At 39.3% G+C, this 24,731-nt stretch overlaps 3 protein-coding genes and 1 long non-coding RNA gene across 5 annotated transcripts; 2 read left to right on the top strand and 2 right to left on the bottom strand.

Annotated features, from left to right (window-relative positions):
- The first annotated feature begins 1,958 nt into the window (after positions 1 to 1,958).
- Positions 1,959 to 4,854, top strand: lcp2b (lymphocyte cytosolic protein 2b). Its single transcript, XM_035942871.2, has 6 exons — positions 1,959 to 3,131; positions 3,222 to 3,306; positions 3,662 to 3,736; positions 3,899 to 4,048; positions 4,235 to 4,383; positions 4,649 to 4,854. Exons 2-5 carry the CDS (start codon positions 3,274 to 3,276, stop codon positions 4,358 to 4,360), a joined length of 384 nt encoding a protein of 127 aa, XP_035798764.1. The 5' UTR covers positions 1,959 to 3,131; positions 3,222 to 3,273; the 3' UTR covers positions 4,361 to 4,383; positions 4,649 to 4,854.
- LOC129350299 (uncharacterized) lies at positions 3,379 to 5,931 on the bottom strand. The gene is made up of 3 exons (XR_008603651.1): positions 5,810 to 5,931; positions 4,634 to 4,767; positions 3,379 to 3,783 (listed from the first exon to the last, which is right to left on the bottom strand). It is a non-coding gene; the product is annotated as an uncharacterized LOC129350299 (long non-coding RNA).
- Positions 5,932 to 6,087: 156 nt separating this feature from the next.
- syce3 (synaptonemal complex central element protein 3) lies at positions 6,088 to 7,182 on the bottom strand. Of its 2 annotated transcripts, none has more exons than XM_023298186.3 (3): positions 7,122 to 7,182; positions 6,698 to 6,806; positions 6,088 to 6,530 (listed from the first exon to the last, which is right to left on the bottom strand). In XM_023298186.3, the coding sequence occupies exons 2-3, from the start codon at positions 6,804 to 6,806 to the stop codon at positions 6,376 to 6,378; spliced, it is 264 nt and encodes an 87-aa protein (XP_023153954.1). In that variant the 5' UTR covers positions 7,122 to 7,182; the 3' UTR covers positions 6,088 to 6,375. The 2 variants fall into 2 exon arrangements, with proteins under 2 accessions (XP_023153954.1, XP_023153955.1); XM_023298187.2 differs by having other exon boundaries at positions 7,042 to 7,130.
- Positions 7,183 to 8,018: 836 nt separating this feature from the next.
- On the top strand, positions 8,019 to 10,267 carry foxi3b (forkhead box I3b). Its single transcript, XM_023298185.3, has 2 exons — positions 8,019 to 8,851; positions 8,960 to 10,267. Exons 1-2 carry the CDS (start codon positions 8,251 to 8,253, stop codon positions 9,535 to 9,537), a joined length of 1,179 nt encoding a protein of 392 aa, XP_023153953.1. The 5' UTR covers positions 8,019 to 8,250; the 3' UTR covers positions 9,538 to 10,267.
- The last annotated feature ends 14,464 nt before the right edge of the window (positions 10,268 to 24,731 follow it).

Below are 24,731 nucleotides of genomic sequence, written 5' to 3' on the forward strand. Positions count from 1 at the left end.
TCGGGACAGAGAAGGACAACAGTGGAGGGAGGCGGTGATGTCTCACAAGGACCCCCCAGGGGAACTCATGTATTCACCCAGACAGGCTTGGGGGTCTAGAGGTACCTGAGAATGATTGATCACCACTTCTCCCAGCTGCCCTCCTCTATCACCTGGGTGTGAGATACCAAGAGACCTGACACAGGACGGGGTGCAGCTGGAACACAAGCTCAGATACAACCTACAATAATGCAGTGTTGTAAGTTAGAATAAAAAGTACGTATGAGGTCACAGTGACAAACAACCCATATCTCTGAGCAGCAATATTAATCAATGCAGATAAATAACACTGTTCACTTCTATTCTATTCTATTTCTGTCAACATTAAATGTGTGTTTGGTTTGAGCAGCATAGTTCATTTAAAACTAACCACATTTAAAACTGACACCTAAATAAAAACAGACTTGACACAAATATCATACCTGTGGTAACATACATCAGTGTGAAAGGAAATAAGCAGCTTCTTTGTTTAGAGCTAGCGTCTGGCCTGCAGTGTGTGCATGCTCTAATAATACTTCATGAAACCACTAAAAGGTCCTACTTCTTTTACACGATATGTCAGACGATGATTTAGCAAAGGCGATCATTCCATCAGACAGGTTGAGTATGCTGATGAATACCAAGTAAACCCTTAGTTTTTCAGTGGATGTGACATTCACAAGACACAAGCATGAGTCTGAGTCAGGTTCCTTCTAAAGTAGATGTGATGGGATGGAGTCCCCAAAGTCTTGCAGACTACCTGAGGAATGTGAGTATTTATTTAAAAAAAAAAAAAAAGTATGTTTAAGTTAAAATACTACATTTTTCTATCTTGTGTAATAATCAAGTACTGCAGTGTGCTGTTAATAAAGTGGCGACTGAAGTTTTTCGCTTTAGCTTACCCTTATGAAGCAAATTGCGTATTGTCATGGCTAAAAATAATGACACTATAGGTTCTCTGTAAGTCTTTCTTTCACTTGGCAATTCTCTCTGCCACTGGCTTCAACATCTCAAAGGGAGGTGAAGGCTTGATTTACAGCTTAAAAAGCAACCGTAGTAACTGTGGAAATTCTACTCCACATTAAGAGATCAGCGTTTCTATTACAAAGTGGGGCTCATTTGTTTCTTGCTTTGGACAATAACCAGGCTGTTAGCAACAGACATGTAACGTGTTAAAATATTTATCTTAAAGAAGCTATAAAAACAAGATATAATGTGTGCAACTTACAAACATACCATCAAAACTAGAAGCCAAATTTCAGTGCTAAGGTAAAATATAAATTTTCACTTTTTTTTTGTATACCATATTTTATAACATTTAAAAAGTGGCATTCCATAATACAATCTACTTTTCTTAATGAAACTGTTTTAGTCAACTATTAGTGAAAGTTCATTTTCCTGACATCTTATATAACATATTTTTAGCTTAAATTATCAGGCTGTGACAGAGCGGTGATGGAGAGCAGCATAACTGGAGCAGAGTTCATGGTAAGTGTGTGTGACCCTCTGGACTTCTTTTAGCTTTCACTATTTTGAAACACTCTGACTTTCTAACTTTTACAATATGCAAATCTACATAATCTAGTACATGACGGAGAGTGAACTTCATGCGTTTCCCAGCCTCTATGTTCCGTGAGTCGAACTAAAGACATATTTATTTATATCAAAGTACTGACAAATGATCAACAAGAAAAAGTGCATCACAATACATCACACTCTGCAGCACAGTGGTAACTTTGATTTTAATATTTTACTAATGTTTCAGCGTTCTATCTTTACAGAATAATTACCAAGATCCAAAGGGAAATCAACAAGGGACAGCAGAAGAAATCCTTTGGACATAAGTAAGGAAACAAATTGTATTTTATGACTTCAGCTGATTCCGTGACTAACTAAACAACAATGCATAACTTTCATCTTTGTTTTTCGTGCAGATCAAAGTCACAGAAGTATCCAGAACAAGGTAAATAACGCTTCAGTCCAACTAATTCCATAACATCAATATAGCTATCTTGGCCTGACAGAGTTCCTTTTACATTTTACTTTCCAACAGTATTTGTCCAGGAGGAAGAAGTTTGGGACTCTGACGAGTTTGTAAGTTAGCTTTGTGTAAATAAAATTTTGCAACTATTTTATCACAAACGGGGTGAAAGAATGTGATTTTATCCAAGTTATGTCACTTAATATGTAACACATAGCAAAGGGGAAAAAATGCTGTTGTGATCCCATGCAAATTATTTGTCTGGGCTGTGATCAGGACAATGAAAATGATAATGACGATGAGGGTGTAGACGAGGAGCCTGGACCAGACAACTACATCTGTGCTTTAACTGAGCCACAAATAGCTGAGCAAGAACACAGTGAGGAGACATACGAATTTCACCAGAACCTGCCTGCCGCTGCAGAAATAATGACGCCACTACGACTCTCAAGATTGCCTAAACTTCCAAACTGTCATAGAGGTAATGGCTAGGAGCTCTGACAATAGTGCCGAGCACAAAGAAATGCAGTTGCAAGTGAAAACATCCATGCTTTAGTTTTTAAAAATCAGAACTGGTGGTAATTTTTCCTGCATGCATAACTAAAGAAATATATTCAGATCCTGTTTGTGTACCGTTGCCTGCTGAGAGAACCTCAAAACATCCACCACCTCAGCCCCAAAGGAACCACATCCCTCAAAGATCTTCCAAAGCACCAGGTGATTTATTCACTCCACAAGCACTTGTTTTATCAGTTACAATGCTATTTTTTTTATTTATTCCTGGCAGAACGGCAGCTGATCTAAAGCTTGTGTAAAATGTTTCTTTTTTCCCCCATTTGTAATGCCAGCTCCCCAGTCCAATCTACATAGAGACAAGACTAAAAAGCCTGGACAACCTGTCCCAACCCAGAGAGACGTTACAAAATTGAGTATGTCATATGTATTATGTGATGTTTTGATGTGGCTGTTGTAGTTCAACAGAAAAATGCTTGAATTTTGGCACAATATTAAACAATTACATTTCATATTATCAAAAATGTCCACAAGAGGGCAGTGCTGTCAAGGTTCCTGGCTCATTTAGAAACAAATTCCTTCATCGAAGGCCCTCTAAGCCTACAGATGAGCCCCACAGGTAGGAAAATCTAAACAGTTTATGAGTCTAACCATCTCTTGACCCTTGGTAATGTGAATGATTAACTTTTCTCACTTGTTCTGCATTTAGTCCCTCCCCTCCCAGGCCAGGTGAACTCATTCCAGCTTCTCCAGAGCCAGCTATGAGGAACAGTTCAACACCGCATCCAAAGAAGGTAAAAATACTGTGTGAAGTTACAATGAAGCCACAGTTTCCATACATACTAATGAGAGGACAGACACAGTAGTCCAGTTAGTGCCAAGGCCATCTATTTAAATAAACACCAGCAACACTTTCAGAATGGAAACAGCAGATGGCGACATTGTAAAAATAATACAACAATAGGAACTCATATCCATTGTGAGAAGTAAAATTGCTTTTAAATGACTAGGCTGACTAGTCGGAATTATCTGTGATTTTTTTTTTTTTTTTTTTTTTTTTAAACGAAATTCTTCTGACACTTAACAGAAAACAAGCCAGAATTGTCTAATTAATCTCTTACTATGGCTTTTCTATCATGGTCCATCCAGGATTTGGATTCCAGCTGGTATGGAGGAATGATGACCAGATATGAAGCTGAAGTCATCCTTAGAGATGTGAACAAGGTTAGATGCTGCTTTCTCAAATTCCCATAAATCTCAGCCTTCCTATTCTGCAAAAGATATACACACAAACATGCAATCAAGACTTTAGAGGATTGCAATAATGTGAACTGGTGGATGGGTTTGTGTGTGTGGCATGGTTTTCTACATGTATGTGTCTTTCAGGATGGAGCATTTGTGGTGAGGGACAGCTCCAAAGGCTTGGCTGAGCACCCCTACACCCTGATGCTGCTGAACCATGGCAAGGTTTACAACATTAAGATCCGTAACCAAGGCAACTCCTACTCACTCGGCAACGGCCTCAACAACACAAAGGTGAACCAAAAATGATGATACCATTATCTGCAATGTTATAACGAAAGGATGAAGTCAGTATGCTCACTCAGAGTAAACTGAAAAGTTCACATCTTGTGGCATGCCTCGGGGAATGTTTGATGCTGACTTGTGCTGCTCTGCGTCATTAGGTCCCTGTCATCTTTTGTGTGTTCTGTTGTGCTACAGAGTTTCCCTGGAGTGAAGGAGATGATTACACATCACGCACACACCCCATTGCAGCTTGCTGATGCCCTAGACCACAATTCTGAAGAGAAACCCCAATGTTGCCTGCTGCACCCTGCGGGACTATGACCAGCATCAGCGCCATACTAAATGTAGGTGTTCATGTTGGTCTACGTGTCTGTATATCATAATTTGTGTGTATGCATGTGTGTCGCTTGTTCAGAAAATTTTAGGAACATCTAAACAAATGCCACAATCTAAAAGGTCAGCGTTATATAATTCCTGTTTTTGCTACATTTACCTATATTTTTAGAAAACCGAATGAGAGAAAAAGAATGATTTTCACATGACTGATGGCTTGCATGTTTTGCTAAACTGTGCATTTATGACACACCGCATTACCTTCGTTCTTCACAGCTCAGTTTCTGGTCAAGCTGGGGGCTGCTGCTTCACTGCCTCTTCGATTTTGAGAAACGCCAGCTTGTCAGGGTGGCCAACACAAACGATCAGATCACAGTGTCTCAGATGGGTTTGCACTGCAAGCAGAGAGCAAGTATCTTGTTTCACAATTGCCTCAGGTGTACACCAACTATTACTGCACTTAAGACAAAACTGCCTGAATGAAAAAAATGTAACAATAAATACTGTGTTCCTCTCTATTTTCTCCTGTTATTTCAAAACGCACTCACGTTTTACTGCAACTGCCAGTAAAGTATGTTTCTGTAGCCCTATATCATTATACAAAGTAATTTACAAATTTACATTGTAAAAGTGACAAAATTACAAAAAGATGTCACTGTGCATATTAAATTTAGCAAATTTGAGAGTGGTGTTTATAGGTAATATTGTTCCAAAAATGCTCTGCACAACAACAGGCTTCTTGGAAAAACACATTTGAGCATTAAATCTTTGTGGAAAGGTTTTAAGTCTACAAACTGAAAAGTAGCATCCTCTTTTAAAACTCTGTTACACTGACAGGAACACATTTGGTTTGACTTTTAGTTAATACAAAATGGCAAAGTAGGTGCATATACTTTTACATGCTACATCACTAGTATCTTATGAAGAGACATAGAATCAAGTGCCAAGAGTGTCACAAATCATTCCATCTACAAAAGTTTACACATATAACAAACCTCAGATGTTTGTTTCCAGGCTGTGAGCCGTTTAAATGAGCAAATAGTTATAATCAAAGAAGACAAGTAAACATAATACTCCGATTGCCTCTTTGCCCACAACTGTCCCCCCTGGCAAAAAAAGAAGTTGCAACATTATATCTGACATCAGACAGCCTGATGGACATACGTGTGAAATTCTTCAGTTACTCCTATCTATCCATCAGCAGAGTACAATCTGACAGAGATCACGTAACTCTGGACCGCTATCATCTACAAGCAAGGCTAAGCTGGTGTACAAGAATCCACTTTTAGCTGTCACATTTCAGATCTAAGATAGTAGTTTCATCATGCGCTTTGCATAATTGCAAATCAATTGTCAAGAACATCTTACTGGCAAGATTGATGCTTTGTTGACATTTCGGAGGTTTACAATAAGACAGAGAAAAACAGTCAAACATACCTGCCAGTTGATCCATGCAGTTAGACAAGCAGTCCAGCCCTCTCAGTATGTTTTCCAGATCAATGCAGGCTGTGGAGGTAGCTTGTTCTGCAGCCTTTTCTGTGTTGTCCATCTGAAAAGAGCTTACATACAACAAAACATCATTATATACTATACACAAAATCTCACAAAGCTGGAATGCAAGTTTAAATGCTGTTGTTATATTACCACAAACACCACGATTAAAAAAAGAAATGTGACCATAAAAACAACAAAACACAGTCTTATTTCAATTTGAATTCATTTATTCAATCAAGAGGCTGAACATATTAGAGCACTTCCATACCTAGAAAACAACTGCAGGACATGCAAACACCAAGTGATAGCTGTCAATAAACATTAAAACACCAACAAAAGCAAGTGATAAAGACCCACAAAACACCAACGTGCAAAAACAGTGCTGCAGAAACTGCAACATTAACTTGAACACAATGCAGTCGCAGTTTAATTCAACCTCAGTGCAATTCGTGAGAACTGAAAACTCTGATAATAACCATCATATTTGAGCAGGTACAGTGGCAGCAGAATCAGGACGAGTTATCCATCTCTGGCTTCTGGTCTGGGTCTCCACAAAGAGCATCTCTGCATCTGTGATACGCTTCTTCCAGTTTCTTCATTGCGTCCCCCAGCTCGGGTGTGGTCCGCAGTACCACCATGTCATAAGCCATCCAGGTCAGCTGCACTGCAGGTGGACAGAAAAGAAGAGGATGGCAGTGGAGTTGTCAAACATTCATGTTAGTAACCACAGTTTCGCACTCATAACCCAAAACTGCCTGCAATCGTTTATTCTAACATTATAAGAAGCTTGCCTGGCATCGTGTCGCGCTGAAACAACATAAAGTTTCATACCTGACATATTTTCAGCGTCCTCAATCATTCTCTCCAAATCCTTGTTCAGCTCCGACAAGTCGTCGTTGCTGCTTCGTGGAAGTTCGTGGGATGAAGGTGAATCGACCATCTAAATTACAAACGGGAATGGTGTTTTATGCAACTGTTAGCTCGTCATACAGGTAATAATCTGCTGACGCTAACAAGCCTCCTTGACGTTAGCTCGTCATGTCAACAAAGATAGCCGTTAGTTAGCTTACGAGGCTACTAGCGCGGTTATTCTGAAAATGTTAGCAAACGTACCCTCGTCTAAAGTGATTATTCTCACTCATTAGTGATATTTCAAGAAGTAAAACGGTATTTACGATTATTAGCTTGACTCTGACGTGACGTAGTGTGTGGTTAAGAGGTATTTTTTTGATCTAAATTCATGTTTAAAACTTACGACATGAAGTTGATTTGACGCTCCGGATACGAAGTTCTCGCGTTATTTGAGGGGGAAAAAAACGTTAACGTGAAAAAATTGACAAACCTTCTAGATTTTTGCGGGATAAGTTTTAACATTTATACCATTAAGATATTTTAGCCATTTTAAAATACTATTTTATGTAGGTGTGCTATTTTATACAGAACTTAGAACATTATTAAAAGATAAAACATAAGCATTCAGTTAGACCCATTAGACAACCAGTACAAATGTGGAAGATTGACTAGCCTTTTTGAAATGAAATAGTTCCAATCTGCTACAGTTACAGGGCCTAAAATTATATTTACTTTGTCACTATTTTGAGATACAATCCTTAAAACTGCTGCCAATTCCTGACTTATGTATTCTTTAGGAGTATTGTCATTTACAGAATTTCCAAATAAAACACTTAAGCGTAATATTAAATGTTCTATATATCCGAGACAAACAGGGAAACGGTAACAAAATGTTCACAAAATTGTCTCCCGTTACTGTAGAGGATTATTTGTTTTTAATTGTTAAAAATCCATCCATGATAGCAGAATAAGCATCAGGTGTAAAAAAAAAAAATATTTTTGAATCTAATAAAGGGATAAAAACATTTCTTCATTTATTTTTTTCAGTCTGTTTAACTTTGTCTCATTGTCACCAAAAAAATCTCATATGACTCAACTTAATTAATGCTGGACCAACAGCATGAGTGGAAAAACATTTAATTGACAGTGAAAAAAACCCTGGAGGGACTAAACTAGCTGACAGCAGGAAAAAAAAACAGAGAGAAAGCAGGAACAGACTACTCACCTGAGAAAACAACCAATCAAACGAGACAATGGGCGTTTCCAGGGGGAAAGATAAAGCAGGTATGACTGGTGACATCTTGACATTTTGCAAGGGCAAACAGACAAGAACAGAGTGGAGAAGAGTACACTTGGAACCTTAGAGACAATCAGTTGGTTGAGCTTGCATTCAAACATCTCCAGAGGAGTGAACAAGAAAGAAGATTTTCTGGAGACGACAAAATCAGCACAAGAAGAGTTTGGTTTTGAGACAAAGGACATCCAAAGGCAAAGGGTCAAGTAGAAGCTGTGTGGTGAGAAGAAACTTGACCATGTCTTCATTTGAGGGCCAGGGCCAGTCTCCTCCTCGGTGTGGCCCACAGTTTCCCAGCCTCGGCCAGGAGCCCCCTGAGCTCAGCATGTACGGTGACTGTTACTACCCTCCTCCCTCGCTGCCGAGTCCTCAGCGCACCACTCCAACCTCCTACGACCTGAGCGACTACACCACCTCCTCCCCGAACCCTTACCTCTGGTTCAACGGCTCTGGGATCAACACACCGCCGTACCTGGCCACCACCGGCCCTCCTGGTAATCCTGGTCCACCCTTTGTCCCTCAGCACTATGGCATGCAGAGGCCTTACCTGGGTCCAGCTGGAGCTGGGGGTCCCGCAGGGGAGCTGAGCTGGTTCTCTCTGCCCTCACAAGAAGACCTGATGAAGCTGGTCAGGCCCCCTTACTCATATTCTGCCCTCATCGCCATGGCTATCCATGGAGCCCCGGACAGAAGGCTGACATTGAGCCAAATTTACCAATATGTCGCTGATAATTTCCCTTTCTACAACAAGAGTAAAGCAGGCTGGCAGAATTCCATCAGGCACAACTTGTCACTCAATGACTGCTTCAAAAAAGTACCAAGAGATGAGGATGATCCAGGTAATTGTTTCTTATCATTTTTGTATTTAAGGCCGTGCTTTAAATGTTTCTCTCTTATGTGAGTAATTAAATCTATTTACATATTTTCAAATCTTTTTGATATCACAGGTAAGGGCAACTATTGGACTCTTGACCCAAACTGTGAAAAGATGTTTGATAATGGAAACTTCCGTCGCAAAAGGAAGAGGAAGTCCGATTCCCTCTCCAGTGGCGATGGCGGTTCAGGGACACCAGAGTCAGGTGACAGCGAAAGGGGCAGCCCCAAACATTCCAGCAACCCTGGCCTGAACATCTCTCCCACACCGGACAGGATTCCCTCCCCGTCATTGTCAGGTCCAGCACCTTGCCTGAGCAGCTTCTTGTCCGAGATGTCTGGAGTGTCTGCTGGAGGAACCAATGATGTGGGAGGTGATGGGTTAAGCAGGCCGCTGCAGATTAACCTTCCTTTAGATGGACCTCTTAGATCCACGCAGCCAGGAAGCTTTAGTGGCTACTCCCCCAACTCAGGTGGCCCGGAGTGGGTACCACAAGTGCCACTTCCCCCTGGGCTCTCCTCCTCACCCACCCACTCCTCCTTAGGTTACACCAGCCCCATCCTCAGCCAGTACAGTGGCTCCGGCGGGCATTTCTATCCCACACTGGGCTCGACAGGCATCATCTATCACCGCGAGGGCACAGAGGTTTAATAAGACACTGAAGGGGGGAAAGTTGTGTTTGAAAAGATCCTTGATAAGAAATGTTACCTGCCTGTTGTTTAAGCGAGATTCTGTTGTCACACACACACACACAAACTGCAGGTATGTTTGCGCTGACTGAGACAGTTGCGATCACTATAGCGTGTGACAGCAGAGTCGAAAGGCTTTGATTCCCACAGGAACAGCTGAGTCAGCTGCAGCCAACTACGTTTGTCACTCGCTGAAACCGTAGTCTGCCTCACTATCAGATCCTCAGTCAGCTTTTATTCAAACTAAAGCTAGTCTCTATCAGATCTGACTCATTATTAACTGATCCTAGGTCTGATCTGCTGACATCAGGCCATTCCACTCTGCTATCTGTGATTCTTTGATGGTATCACTGTTTCAACGCTCAGACAGCACATTTAGAGGAGTAGTTAAATTACACCATTGTCTACAAAGCTTGTGTTCTCACTGCTGTGAAAGATCAAGAACAAGTAAAAGGTATAGACATTCTGTCGTGTTTTTTTTTTTTAAACAATCTGATTAACTTACAGCCTTGAAGTGTGATACACATTTGCTAATTGTACTTTGTAAATATGTTAATGTGTTGTGTAACGTTATACATGTGGATTGTTGGGTTGTTTGTTCAACTTTTATTGTACAAAATGGATTTGGAATGTATGGCATATGCTGTATGTAATGTGTTTTTGATATGAATAAAAAAGGTTTTAGAGTTACAGTTGCATTATTTTTCTGAATTTGAATGAATGATGGGTTACCGAGACAACTCACCCCACACTCCCACACTCACACAAAACACAATGTAAAACAGGAGAAAGGTAAAACCACACAATAAGCACCTACTGACAGAAAACAGTCCTGCCAGAAAAGCGATGACCAGCAGTGTGGAACCTGCATGTCTGTGTAACCTGATCTTTGTGTGATGGATAGTTAACTGATTCTCCTAAACGGTGAAACTCCACATTCCCATGCTGTCCCTCTTCCCTGCGTTAAACTCCAAAAATCCCACCCTGTGACACACCATTCATGCACAGATACTGCTGACTGCATGTAAGCAGTTTTATTAGGGCAAAGGGGAGCAACTGTAAAAAGGCAGAAAAGATGCTGATGATGTGAAATAACTGCTAAATGAAAAAAGTCACAGTGCTCAACGTGTTCATTCATAATTGCTGGGTAAATTTTACTACCATGAAGCTATTCAAATTCCCACCAGTAAGAATTCTGAACAAACAAAAGGCATATATTTAGTAGAACTACAGCTTCATTGTCAGGGCATCAGGTTTTAACTGCACAGAGAAAATTTTGCTTTTTTGTGACTGACATTAATACATAAAATACTTAAGAAAGGGAAAAACAAACACTATTTTGTGGTATAGATAGAAGAATATACATAGGGTAATGTAAAGAATGTTGTGAGTGAAAAATAATAGAGATATATAGATTACAAAACTGCAGTAAATTTTTATATTCAACTTTATATGCAATTTTCTGCTGTATGTCTGGATACTGCACTTGTAATCCACATAGTAATAGATCAGAGGTTTGATTTCATATTCAAACATTGCATTGAAATGTATTAATGTATATATGTGTTGTTTATGTACTACTCTGCCAAATTTAGACTTCAACATAATCATCAACTAACCAATTAGTAACAGTTTTTTTTACTGGTTAAATAAGAAAAATAAACTGACTGTGCTTGAAAGAATTTTCCAATAAATTTCCTTACTGTGTTCATTGATTTATCTGCACATATGCTATTTAAATAAATAGAAACCCTTTGATCGATGTCACCCTCAGGCCTCTGTTTACCCTGAAACACAGGCAGCATGACAGCCATTTACACTAAACACAAGAAAAGAAAGGCGAAAAAGAAAAGAGCAGACACTTCAAGCCCATGTTGAGTGGAATTTAACATCCTGGCACAAGTGTATTAGTGGTAGGAGGTCAGCCTGTCAAAATTTGCATAACTGATTTGAAACAAGACGATGAGGCTGCACTTAGATGGATCATAAAGTCATGCTTTATTAGTTGTGTCAGACATATCTGATTTAACTGTGTGAAATATCCTGTCCCATACTGTGCCTTAAAGTGCACTCAGGGGGTCATTCATATGCAAATATAATAACTTTTCCTGCAGATTTCTTGCTTTCAGACTGGATGAGAGGATTTTAAAGAAGGCAGAGTGAAAGACGCAGGAGATAAGTAAAGAGAAAAGGGGATCAAGGAGAAAAGTACAGTAAATATTAAAATATTGCTGTTCCAACATGTTGCACTGCCACTCCAAATTGTCTTGGCACTTTGAGTAGTTTGTGCAGACAATTAGCTTGTGTTTTTTCACCATTCTTTTTCAAACTTTGTGTTGGCAGGTGAGAGATGCATCATCAGAAATAGAGGAGGCCTCTTGCCTGGCCGATCCAACGTGAGCTCTCCCTGAGTGTATCTGTCAACAGAAACACTATGGTTTTCGTCTCAAGGACTTTATTAACAGCAGACACCAGCCTTCTGCCGTCTTATTCAGACAATTTCAAACTGATGCAAATTTGTAACTGATAATCACAGTGTGCATGGGGATGACAAGTTCAGTGAGAGAATGTGGAGCTGTAGATGGAGCTTTGCTGATAAGAAACGGTAAAACCTGACGGATTTACCTTACAGGCTGCCTGACACCAGAGTCAATTTGCTCTTACTGAAGACACTACCTTCCTGGAACTTCCCTCAACTGTTTGTCTGTTCACTGGTGCTGAATATTTGCTTTATGTAGACAGTTAATTTAATTTGCAGATTACACACTTGTCTAACTTGACATAACATCCAATTATTATGCTTTCTTTTCCTTCTGGCATTTCTTCTCATGCTTTTTTTCACAGTACAGAGCTGCACCTTAGCTTGTGTAAAACTCACAACAGCTGTTTAATTTTCTATCTTCACCTCAGCTCAGTGCAAAAAAAAAAAAGAAAACAAAAGAAAAGGAAAACTGATTATGATGCAAAATTAAGCTGACAGGAAATTCTAGTGAAATGTAATTTACATATATTGTGGGACACAGTGGCTTCTGTATAATTCAAGGATGAGCAACACCAACATCCATCAATCATAAGCTAGTCTAGCTATGGACCTTCCTTGCCTCAGGCACTAAAATTATTGCTCAACAGCAAGACACAATTAAAATCTATAAATCCTCATCTCCACCTGCTGCCCGGCTCGTGGCAGTCCTCCACACACCTGTCGAACTAACGGAACGCACCCACACACAAATGACGTGTGTGTCTGTCTGTGTGTGTGTGTGTGTGTGTGTGTGTGTGTGTGTGCGCGCATCTGTGCAGTGCAAGGCATACAAGTGTGCAGTGTTTATAATATAAACTCAGACAGAAAGCGATTATGCCAGAGCTGTTATGCATGACAGATTTGTGTGTGTAGGAACTGTCCTGATTATAGATATGTAAAAAGAAAATCACTCCTCACTGTTTAGTGGATGAATTTTGGCAAGTTTATTCCTTCCAAAGTGGAGGGATGCACTATTTGACATTTGTGTAACGGCTACGTTGAACAAAAAGTTAATTCTACCTGGTAACAAATCAACCGACAACACACACAAGGACACACACACACACACACACGCGTCTTTTCTATTTACTAAAACAGTCATGTCCTATCAAAGCTGTTTAGTAAACGGAGGCAGGGAACGTGAAGCCTGGAGACATGTCGTCATGCTCACTGCCACAGGTCTGCCTTACCAGCTTGCTGTTATGTGTAAACATGCACACACACTCCAGACACACGCATACAGGTGATGAAAGGAGTGAAATCGGCCTCCACTGGTCTGGAAGTCACTGAGCAACCTTTAAGTTTTCTTTGCTCGTCAGAGGTCAGTGGAAAAATACCAGAGTTTGTGCAGTTTCTTTAGAGCACAGCATCCAAGTGCTTTTGGAACAAGTGCAACACACATTAAATGTGTTCCATTTTCCATTATTAATGATTAAACAGTTGAATGCTCCTGATTAAATTGCTTAAAATATAATCCTTTACAATGCCTGAATATTCCAATGTCCAGCAGCCTTAGTCCATATAGGAAAAGTCCCACTTTGCCCAAATTCCATCATTTTCCATAAGAAAAAACACATTAAAAATCCAGCCGCTCTTTCCCTGTATATTAGTGCATCCTAGTGTCTCAGAGTCCAGAGAATAAGGCAGTGAGTGATCTCCCCTTCCTCAACGTGGTTTATATACACGATTTAGGAAAAAGTGAAGTTTGAAGACAAACACAGAACGCAGTGAGACTGTGTGTATATATGAATCATTCCTATTTCACCCTAAAATATTTTCCATGTCAACATGCAGTAAACATGGCGATATGAACAGGGCTGTACAGTGAGGGAGGGAGAAGAAGGAAGATGGGGGGGGGATAAAGTGTATATATATATCTCACATCAGCTGAGCTGAATGAGAAAGTGGGCTTATGTAGCCCTTGTATTATTTTAGCCCCAATTTTTTTTAAAACTCATGACATACTGAGTATTTTGCTTTGTCACAGTTTAATTAATATAATGGACAGTATTGAACCAGATCATTCTCAATGACCTGTTTAAAATTCCGAATAAAAGTCTAAATATATACACAACCAGTCAAAAGTTTGGGCACACCTACTCATTTAATGTTTTTTCTTTATGTTCATGACTGTTTACATTGTAGATTCTCACTGAAAGCATCAAAACTATGAATGAACACATGGAATTAGGTAGTAAACAAAAAAATGTTAAGTGAAAACATGTTTTATATTGTAAATTCTACAAAATAGCTTTGATTACTGCTTTGTACACTAGGCATTCTCTCAGTGAGCTTCATGAGGTAGTCACCTGAAATGGTTTTCCAACAGTCTTGAAGGAGTTCCCAAAGATGCTGAGCACTTGTTGGTCCTTTTTCCTTCACTCTGCAGTCCATCACATCCCAAACCATCTGGATTGGGTTTAGGTCAGGGGACTGTGGAGGCCAGGTCATCGGACGCAACGCTCCATCGCTCTCCTTCTTGGTCAAATTTGGTCAAAATTTCCAAGGGCGGTCCTCATGTGAGTCAGTTTCGTCGTAGCGCTTGATGTTTTTTGCTACTGCACTTGGGGATACACTGAAAGTTTTTCCAATTTTCCGCACTGACTGACCTCCAGTTCTTAAAGTAATGATGGACTGTCATTCCTCTTAACGTAGCTGATTGGTTCTTGCCATAATATGAATTCTAACATTTGTCAAATAGGGCTGTCAATTGTGCACCAATCTGACTTCTGCACAACACAACTGATGGTCTCAACCTCACTAAGAAGACAAGAAATTCCACAAATTAACCTTGACAAGGCACACCTGTGAAGTGAAAACCATTTCAGGTGACTACCTCATGAAGCTCATGGAGACAAGGTCAAGAGTGTACAAAGCTGTAATCAAAGTTATTTTGAAGAATCTAAAATATAGAAAATGTTTTTATTTATTTCACACTGTTTTGTTTACTACATAATTCCATATGTGTTCATTCATAGTTTTGATGCCTTCAGTGAGAATCTACACTGTAAATAGTTATGAAAATATAGAAAAAACATTAAATGAGAAAGTGTGTCCAAACCTTTGACTGGTAGTGTAGTCTTTATAAGTAATGCTGGTCACATGGCAGTGTTGGCCTGTCAGTCTCTCAGTCCACCCGTTTTGGCCCAAAATGTATTATCTCAACAATTACTAGATGCATTGCAATTAAATTTGTATTCAGATTCATATCCCAGACTATGAGGCAAACTGACCTCTCATTTTTTCATCATTAATTAGAGATATCTTGACAATTCTGAGATGGACGCTATGGTAAATTGGGTGCTCTTATGTAACACCTTTTAAGCTTTGGATAGGTTCTGCAAAGTGCTTTTTAATATGTTTCTCATTCACCCATTTATACACACACTCTCACACACTAATGGCGACAGAGCTGCCATGCGAGGAACTCGCCTATCAGTGGCAGCAATTAGTAGACAACCTGCTCTAACACCTGAGCCACAGCTGTGCTATATTAGTGCATCATGAAATTCTGAACACATATCCAGAAAGGGCCCAGAGGTTGAATCCTAATGACAACATTAATCTCTTGATTTTCCATGTTGTGTCACTGGCTCATCAAAACTTATCCTATATCACATGAGGAATGAGTCCAAGGCCACGTTGAGCGCACTATGACAATCCTGTGGAGGAAAATCCAGAAAATGAAGCCTAACAGGACTAAAGCAAACGTGCACTGCATATTTAGACATTTCACTTCGTGTTTTTCCCTCACTATACCTGGAGGAAAAGAGGAAATATAAATACCAGGTGCCATTGTTTACTGTTCTCGGGGAGTTTTAGCTCATTTTATTCTTTCTGGAGCAAGATATAAAATAACTTTCTGACATAAAAACAGCAGATTAGGTATGAGATATATATATATATATATATATATATATATATATATATATATATATATATATATATATATATATATATATATATATTATACCTAATCTATATATTTACATTAGGCATACACAAACAAGCTAAGCATAGCTCAATTTCCAGTCAGTAAATGTGGCAATTAGTCTTCAGCTATGGCTCGCATTCAGCGTTTTTGCCTCAGGCAGAAACACTCGTGTGCTTGTGGTTGGCTTGGTAGAGAACTAAAAAAAAAACAATACATTTTTTTCATAAAAAATAGCATAATGCATATGTTAATATAAAGCCATATGCTAAACCTCACAGTTTTAATATTCAGAGTGGTTGCTGTGGTTTCTTCTTTATTTATTTATCTTTATGTTTTTTTTTTCTGGTATTTATTGTGGTGCTTGTTAAAGAGAAGGTTGTCTGACAACTCTTTGCTTTTTCCTCCTTGCTTTGTATTCAGACACAATGTGTTCAGTAATGTATGCAACTAAACAAGACATGCATTTACAAAAAATATTGCTTTTAAGCCAATGCATGTTTTTCTAACAATGTACAGAAACTTTGGCAGATTTCTCAAAAGGTTTAGCCTTCTTTAAAATTATTTTCAAGTCAGAGTTTAGTTCTCTTAAGATCTCTTTGTTTCAGCTAGTTCATACTCACATGCATTGTAATAACTCATTTTTATGTTAACTTAAAAGCAGATTTCTAACTTTTAAAGTGCTGCTCAGTCCCTGCCTGTTATCAGACAGTTATCATTCTTATTAATGATAAATGAAAATTTTGAATGGTAAAAATGTTCTTAAATGCTGACACTTCTTTGCCTACAGTTTACCTTATTTACTGCCAACCTTTAGTGTCTTTTCAGTAGGTGTCAAGGGGACAATAGCACCACAGAGGCATCACTTATAATCATAAAACCTTCAATATGAAGCCATTCTGCTACCGATATAGTGCCTGAAGGTTACCCTTGATGGGTCACATGTCACGTCTACTGCGCGAACAACATGAAATGTCTTCACAAAACTGTTGGTCTGCATGATCAACAGTGTCGGACACGTACATCTTCCAAACCCTCATAACCTGTGTTATGACACACTTCTCTGACTTCCGCAACATAAACAAGGTTCCTGACTGCACCGGTCTGGTTAGATAGAGGGATTTTCCTACAAATACAGAGTCCATAATTAAGAAAATACTTTTGATTCTTTAAACTTGTTTACTTAATATGTAAAAGCTGCACAAATCAGAGATAAGTTCTCATCTTCTTAGACATAGATATGAGACAATTTAAAGTCTTTTCTTAAGTTTTCGTCACACACTGCCAATTTTATTGCTGAAGTTAAACGATTCACATCTGCCTCTGGTTTGGTTGAGTTAGCAAAAGAGCAGCATGTTTATCATTAAATGAGTTTGACACTGTCGCTGCAGATTAACAGTCTGTTGTAAGCTCGTTTGAGATCTAACAAGGTGATAATTTTTGTCCCTCACGCAATTTTCTGTTAAATGCTCAGGATGAGTCATCCAGAGTAGGTTTCCATGTTATAATGGTGGGTGAACAATGATCATGTTTTAACAGAACAAATACACTTTATACTCAAGGAAGTGTTGAAAGTGTGTTTTAACGTTTTCAAGGATGCCATTTAAGAACTATAATAGTTCTTGAATTGTTGAAAAACAATAGAACAATGTCTGCATTGGATAATTGCTGTCAAAATTACACAAAATGTCGTATTTTTTCTTATTTCCAATCTCTCTTTTTTCCATCCACTACAAGATCTGTTAGAAACTGGTATTTACAGAAAGAGTAGTTTGAGCTACTCTGACATCTGATATTTGTCTAACAATGAATACCTAAGGGACATTGTATTTGTATTTGACATTGTAGATCCAATAAATTCCCCTGTGAGTATCTTTGTAATTCTGATTTCTCAGAGTATATTACATTTTTTGGAGCTTGACCTCAGTTGACAAAGCAACGTTATAAAACGCTCTATTTAGACATACAATCTTGCCAGCTTCTCTTTTCATTTGTAGCAACCCAAACAGGTGTAGGAACAGATTTCTAAAATGTAAAGAGACCATCTAGTGGCCACTAAAAGAACTTTTTAAGTTTACGCTGTAGGGCACTCAAGGGCATTATAATAGGTTGGGAAATTCACTGTGTGTTTCCATGTTGATCTCTGGCATTATTAACTCAATGAATGTACTGTGGCACTGGATCAAAATACAACAACACTCTGTTGTCCGCTAACGAAGGCACAAAAAACCTTTTTGAACAAGTCCATTTGCTTTTTCATTATTTTACAGGTCAGAGTGGGAATCAATGGAAAATTAATTGCACGTTCGTCCCAGTGAATTGCAAGTTTTACGCATGGCTAACCTGGACAGATAATCAATCCACTGGAAGATCCTTAGACATGGTCATTAAGTGAGCAAATAAATATATCACAAACCAGAATATCCAGCAAATGCAAGAATGTAATCTATTGTAGTGACTATATTAGTGATGTATAAGTGATGTATGAGGAGGAATATATGAGCCGTGCAGTGATATTAGCAGTGAGATGCTGATTATTTTGGTGACTGTATTCTGTGGTATCGGTGACATGTAGGATTTGACTTTGTAAGCATCCAGGCTGATTTTATAGTTATACCAACTATTTTATCATAGCATGGCTGGATGACTAGCCTCATATACACTTCCACAGTGTACATGTATCCATTACATGTACTGTACCCTGCACCACTATAACATTTTCTCATTGACTAATTTCCATATAAATAAGGCATGAAAGAACACACACAGAACATTACAGCATAGGTCTGGGATCTGGGGGTTTGGAGGAAGAAGATGAAGAAAATTAGAGAAGCGAGGTAGAGAGAGAAGAAAATAGTCAGGAGGATTAACAAGTGTGGGTGGAAGACAGAGAATTATTCACAAGTATCCAATAAGGTGTGACTGAGAATCAAAAAGGAAAGAGGGTACAGGACAACTGAAAGAAGACCATTTATATTGATAAAGGCCACTGAAGTGTGAGACAACACCAGGGAGCACAAGTAGCTCCCAAGCTGGAATAAATTAGTTTACTTTCCACATGGCAGTTAAAACTACATATATTTTCCCAAGATTCTCATCTACCCAGGGATTCCAGTTCACACCTAAGTAGACTGCTAGTCAATAAATTGTTTTAACAGCACACTCACATCCAAACAAAGTGCAGCACAAATCCCTATCAGTCCAAATATATTCTGCACATGGAGTGTCTGCATATTTTTGCTGTGCTGTTTTGTTAATTTAGGGTCTGTCAAATCTACAATATCCTCTCTCCTGTCAAACTGAACTAGAAGTTCAAAGAATTAGAATAACAACATGTCTAACATCAGGCTATTTTGAAGCAATTTCATCAAACTTTGTACTGTGTGACACACGTCTGATTGAATTTATCAAAATATTTACATGAAACAATGTGGGCATGTTTGCACGAAACACTTTGTACTAATAAATTGAATATTCAGGCAGAATTCCAATTGCTGAACCACACATGAATAGTAGTCAGTGAGAGAGCACGGTTTTCTCATTTCCTGATTCCTGAAAAGCTGTTGCTGTGGTTACATGGCGGGGATAGATCATCACCCGTATGACAAACAATTTACATATTGAGTACAGTGATGTGGGAGAACCAGCAGGGGAGAAATTAATGGAAAATTGATTGTGGCTACAAAGGAGAAAAAAAGAGATGACAGCGACTATGGCAGTTTCATGCCCATTGCCGAGTAATTGGCTATTCAGTTGAAATTCTGTCTGAAGTCATTACACATCCAGGAAACAACTGTGTAACTAATTATTCTCAGTGCAGTGCAACTCTTATGTCAGCTTACGTCTGTCCAGGCTAGATGCACAGCGTTGGCCTTCTGAACCTTCATATTCCCCTTGGGCTTGTCTCCAGTTCTTGAGTAAATCAACTGGTGCATACTAATTGGTGTGTCCTTACCCCTGTGGCAAAAAAGGACACAAACAGTGTGCGTGTGTGTGCGTGCATGTGTGGCTGTTTGTGTGTGGGTGGAGGAATCTACTGGACCATGCAGATGACTTGGATCCCACAGCTGCAGGAAAAATCCTTCCTTAGACAGTTCACATCAGTACAGTAGATCCTTTTAGACACCATCCCCTCGTGGGCACTAACACCTACACAAAGGTGAAAACCATGTTCTTCCAATTGTAGATACAGTTTATAGCATTTTCCAGCATTAACCAAACATTCACGCTCATTTTTAAAGATTTGAAGCCTTTCATTACATCATTGTGTCTCCTTGCTTTCTTGTGTCTCTTCCTTATAAGGATGGAGGAGCCAAAGTTGCCAAATGTGAAATCCCTTGTTTCATAGTGTCTTGAGTGACACCAGCTACCTAAAACTTGCTGCACAGCTTATCACCCTCCAATGACACCCACAAAGGTGTGTCATTTATACGCCACACCTGATAATAGATTTCTGCATAGGATGCACCTGTGTTTCCTCAATCAAAATCTTGCTTCTTGTCTGCTTGAGAAGCATTTATGTAATTCGAAGGTTCTCCATGATGGCAGATGTGGAACGATTTCTGGGTATGTTCAAGCAAGAGAAAAGAAAGCATTTGAGGACATCACTTCATCAGGAAGTTACCCCCAAAATCCTTGTTTGACACAAATAAAAACAGGGAAAGTATAGATTTCTCTTTTGAGAATTCCTCTTCTTTAGCCCATTGTTTGTGCACACAAGGGGCTAGAGAAGAAGAAGAAGCCTTTATTTGTCACAAATACATCTGAACATTCAACTTTGTGATCAGTAGCCCAGAACCTCAACTGCTGACTCACCACTGGCCAGGAGAAGTAGAAAGTAAGCATACTATGCTCATCTAATTTCAAATTTCAGTCCTGTCATCTCCTCTTCCCTCCATAGTCCTGCCTGTGACCTGGAAATCAGTTTGGTCATCTCAAAGGCTCTCTCTCAAATATTAAATCTCATGAAGAGATGCATTTCGTGCTCATGTGACAGAGATCATAAAAGTGCACTGGTAGGGGACCAGTGTAACAAAGACAATAGACAAGTGATGCAACTGTGCCACATGTCATATTAAATCGACATCGCTTTGAAATAATGGCTTCAAGGCAAGGATGTGTCATTGTGTTAAATGCCTGTTGCCTCCTCTCTCCTTATGTCTCCTCCTTGAATCCTCCACTGACATCTCTGGTGGGAGGGACTAAAATACGAGGAGAGGAGTCGTAGACGGATATCAAAGACGTAAAAACTGAGAAATGAGAGGGGAGGAATGGAAGACAACATATGTTTTTCACAAATAACCTCCAGAGTGGATGGCAGCTTTGAGAAGCCAACACACTGCAACTTAAAGCTGCGATGGAAACCTTCATAACCTTCTTCCGACAGCGAGTAATCACATAAGCACCTGCAACATGTTTTCTTCAGCCATAATCTCTACCATACATTTAGTTACTGTATGTATCTCGCCGTAGTTGCTACCCGTTTCAGCTTTGGAAAACCAATCATTGCTGGTTGATGTAAAATGCATTGCGACCTGTGCTCCATTTCTGGGATGTTACCACAGAAACCAGATTTAAAACTCTGATGCACAGAGATTTACTTGGTGCTGCTGTGCTTAATCTGTGTTGTGTGAAGCTGTTTCTCAAGGGCTTGAATGTACTGGATGCTGTATTTATTCTTGTGCACGTGTTTTAAGAAAAGACATAAAAAGAGGAAAAACACTTAGGAAACATCTTTCACCAACATGATAACATGTGAAACAAAGAAAATGAGCTGCTGATACAGAAAACACAAATGGAGAAAGAGAAGCAAATACAAGTACCACGCAAATTCTGGAATACAATGTGAGTAAAGAAAACACTGCCAAATCCTGGAAGCACAACCAAATAGGGAAAAACAATATAGGGTTAATTGCACATATGAATCATGTGATCAAAATGTTTAAAAAAACAACAAAATGAACCTTACATTTTAACGTATCTTACAAATCCATTGTCAAATAGTGGATTTCAGGAACTTGTTGAGTCACTATGGTAACAAGTAAATGAATTTCTCTATTTGGCTGTCTTCCCGTTCTTTTCATCAATTTTACGAATTACTGTGTGTTGGATAGTACCAATTCCATGTTAATTGGGACAAAATAGCCAGGAGAAACAGATAAGTACTGTTTTATTTACAAAATTTAATTACTAGCAGAAAAACCATCATGGCTCAAACTGAAAAACCTTCTTACGAGCCATGATTCACACCTAATAAAGACAAATGATGAACTAAAAAGCAAGACAACAAGCAATGTAAAAGACATAATACCCTCCTTCTAAATGATGATAAAGCACATCCAAGTTTGGCTCTAAACAACAACAGCGCACACACAGTCAAGATGCTGCCTGAATGACCTATTGGCACTGGTGATGCCTCCTCTCTGAGCCTTTGTGTTCCCAGGGGTGATAAGCAGGAGGGGACAGCTGTGCTCATTTCTACCTGCTGCAAGAGTGGAACAAGCGGCACCTGAGGGAAGTACAGAGGACAAAGAGAAAGCAGCCACAGCAACACACACACACACACACACACACACACACACACACACACATACTCTGCAGCACACCCCTTAAGATCCAAACAGTGGTTTGGCCTGCATGAAGGTAAAAGGATTAAAAATACACATTGACAAGGCCAATACAAAGCACAGCATGCACAACCTGCCATGGTTCTGGCCATTAGACGGTACTGCCAAATCTCCATCAGACATGGGCCATTTGCAAATGGAGGCAGCAGATGCTAAGTTAGGGACAGCAGTGCGTTATCCTGCTCTCCTTGGGAAGCTTCATTAGAGTAATGGGGCTCATGCAACACATAGTTATCAACAAAGACATGCTACTTTTTAAAAAAAGAAAACATACTGATGTCTTCAGCAGCGGCGGTTCATCACTTGACTTAATGATGGACCAATTTTTGTGGCATTGATGAAGACCTCAGTGGTCAGTGGCCATGATGCAAATTATAGTTTTCTAATTTACCTACAGGTGTCAATCTACCAGCACACAAAACGCACTCTGGTCTACACGTTAACCAAAAATACATCTGGTTGCACAATAGGGTAAATAAACATGAACATGGTATAATGAGTCACACAGATTTTGTTCCCTCAAAATAGTGATCTGTGAAAATATCAACTTCTCAAATAGCAGTTAGCTCAGAGAGAAACCAGAAACAGCTATTTCCTAGAAACAAACAAAAAAAGCAAAAATAAAGACAACCAACAACAACCTATCAAATCCCATGAAATACATGGCACAAAGACAAGCTTCCCAGTGTCACTGGTCCATCAGAGCTGTCAGGATGAAGGTGACAGAATTCAATTCCCTGTACACCTCACCTCTCGACTGTGGAATTAAATGAGATTCCATTGGGGTCCAGACGATAACTGCTCCTGACACTCCACTCATCTGAATTTCAAGTAGCCTAGAAAAGCAAAAGGGACAGGACTAGCTCTGGGGAGACATTGTAATTCTGCAAGGAGAGACCATGGGTCAGTAGACTGATTTGATAAAGGTAAGTGTCCTGATAAAGAGAATACGGCCAAGAAGTTACATATGAGGTCAGTAATAAAGCAAGCAAATCCAGAAGTGCATGTCTGGAAAAAGGGAAATGAATGGTGACAAAATCAGCCACAACCTGGTTGACTTGATCTGCAAGAAAGCAGAAAATCCATCATAACTATGGTACAACAGCTCTTTACTGCAAAACTGTGTCTATGTGGACTTAGCACCCATGACCAGTCCTTTTCCCCAGTTCTGGAAAAGGTTCTGGCTGATAAGATGACACAGATCTGCATTAAATCCCATGAGATCCACCAGGCAGCTTGATGGATTCACACGAGTTACTCAATATAAACAGACTGGAGCGCTCAGAGGAGGGGAGCAGGGGAAAAAACATTTCACTTGACCAGTCAATGGAGACAACTGAGAACAAGTACAAGATATGGAGAGAAACAGAGTCAGAAAATTATAGTGTTTCACAGTGTCTTGGCACGCAAGTGTTGCCACACTTTGTAAGTCTCAAGAGACATCTAGAGAACAAGATTTTGCTTTCTGTCTCAATGTAAACATGTAAGAATATCTTCATGGCTGATGTCTAAAGTTCATGGTAATAAATCTGAGAATTCTGTATCCAGAAAGGAAGGTTATGAAGTAATTTAGAGTAAGCACAGAGCTGAAGAGCAACTGTAATTATTGTTTGTTGTTCAAGTATAGTATGACATTTTCTACATCGTAGATAGGAAGCCAAAACTGATCGTCTATTTGTTTTGTTTTGTTTTTTAAAAAAAGGTTAGAAACTAGGGAAAACAAGTCTGGCCATGTCTAAGGGAAACAAAATCTGCTAAATAGCACATCAATTTACACCGAAATATATATAAATGACCAACTGAGAGAGCTAATAAGCAGATTTCCAAAATGTCAAGAGTTAGGCTATAACCTTTGTAGTCTCATTAGATTGTATAGCAGCACTGAAAAAATGAGGAAGAAATGGGGTGACTAGCTTGTTTTCACACCACAACCATGACAGCTAAGTCAATAATGGATACAGGAGGAAAAATGAAGGCAGGATGCAGACCGGTGGAACTCAAGAGGTTGGTACTGTCCAAGATCCTCGAGCTTGACTAATAGGAGTGGAAATGCTTTTCCTAAGGCACAATTCTCCCTT

This window comes from Amphiprion ocellaris, chromosome 13, assembly GCF_022539595.1.
Source record: "Amphiprion ocellaris isolate individual 3 ecotype Okinawa chromosome 13, ASM2253959v1, whole genome shotgun sequence".
Lineage (NCBI taxonomy): Eukaryota > Metazoa > Chordata > Actinopteri > Pomacentridae > Amphiprion > Amphiprion ocellaris.

Excerpts from the sequence above, each read along its gene's own strand:
- foxi3b (XM_023298185.3), top strand. The coding sequence starts at position 8,251 with ATGTCTTCATTTGAGGGCCAGGGCCAGTCTCCTCCTCGGTGTGGCCCA. Across the intron at positions 8,852-8,959 it reads AAGAGATGAGGATGATCCAG|GTAAGGGCAACTATTGGACT; the intron begins GTAATTGTTTCT and ends TTGATATCACAG.
- syce3 (XM_023298186.3), bottom strand. The coding sequence starts at position 6,806 with ATGGTCGATTCACCTTCATCCCACGAACTTCCACGAAGCAGCAACGAC. Across the intron at positions 6,531-6,697 it reads GGACGCTGAAAATATGTCAG|TGCAGCTGACCTGGATGGCT; the intron begins GTATGAAACTTT and ends GTCCACCTGCAG.
- lcp2b (XM_035942871.2), top strand. The coding sequence starts at position 3,274 with ATGAGGAACAGTTCAACACCGCATCCAAAGAAG. Across the intron at positions 3,307-3,661 it reads CAACACCGCATCCAAAGAAG|GATTTGGATTCCAGCTGGTA; the intron begins GTAAAAATACTG and ends TGGTCCATCCAG. Across the intron at positions 4,049-4,234 it reads ACGGCCTCAACAACACAAAG|AGTTTCCCTGGAGTGAAGGA; the intron begins GTGAACCAAAAA and ends GTTGTGCTACAG.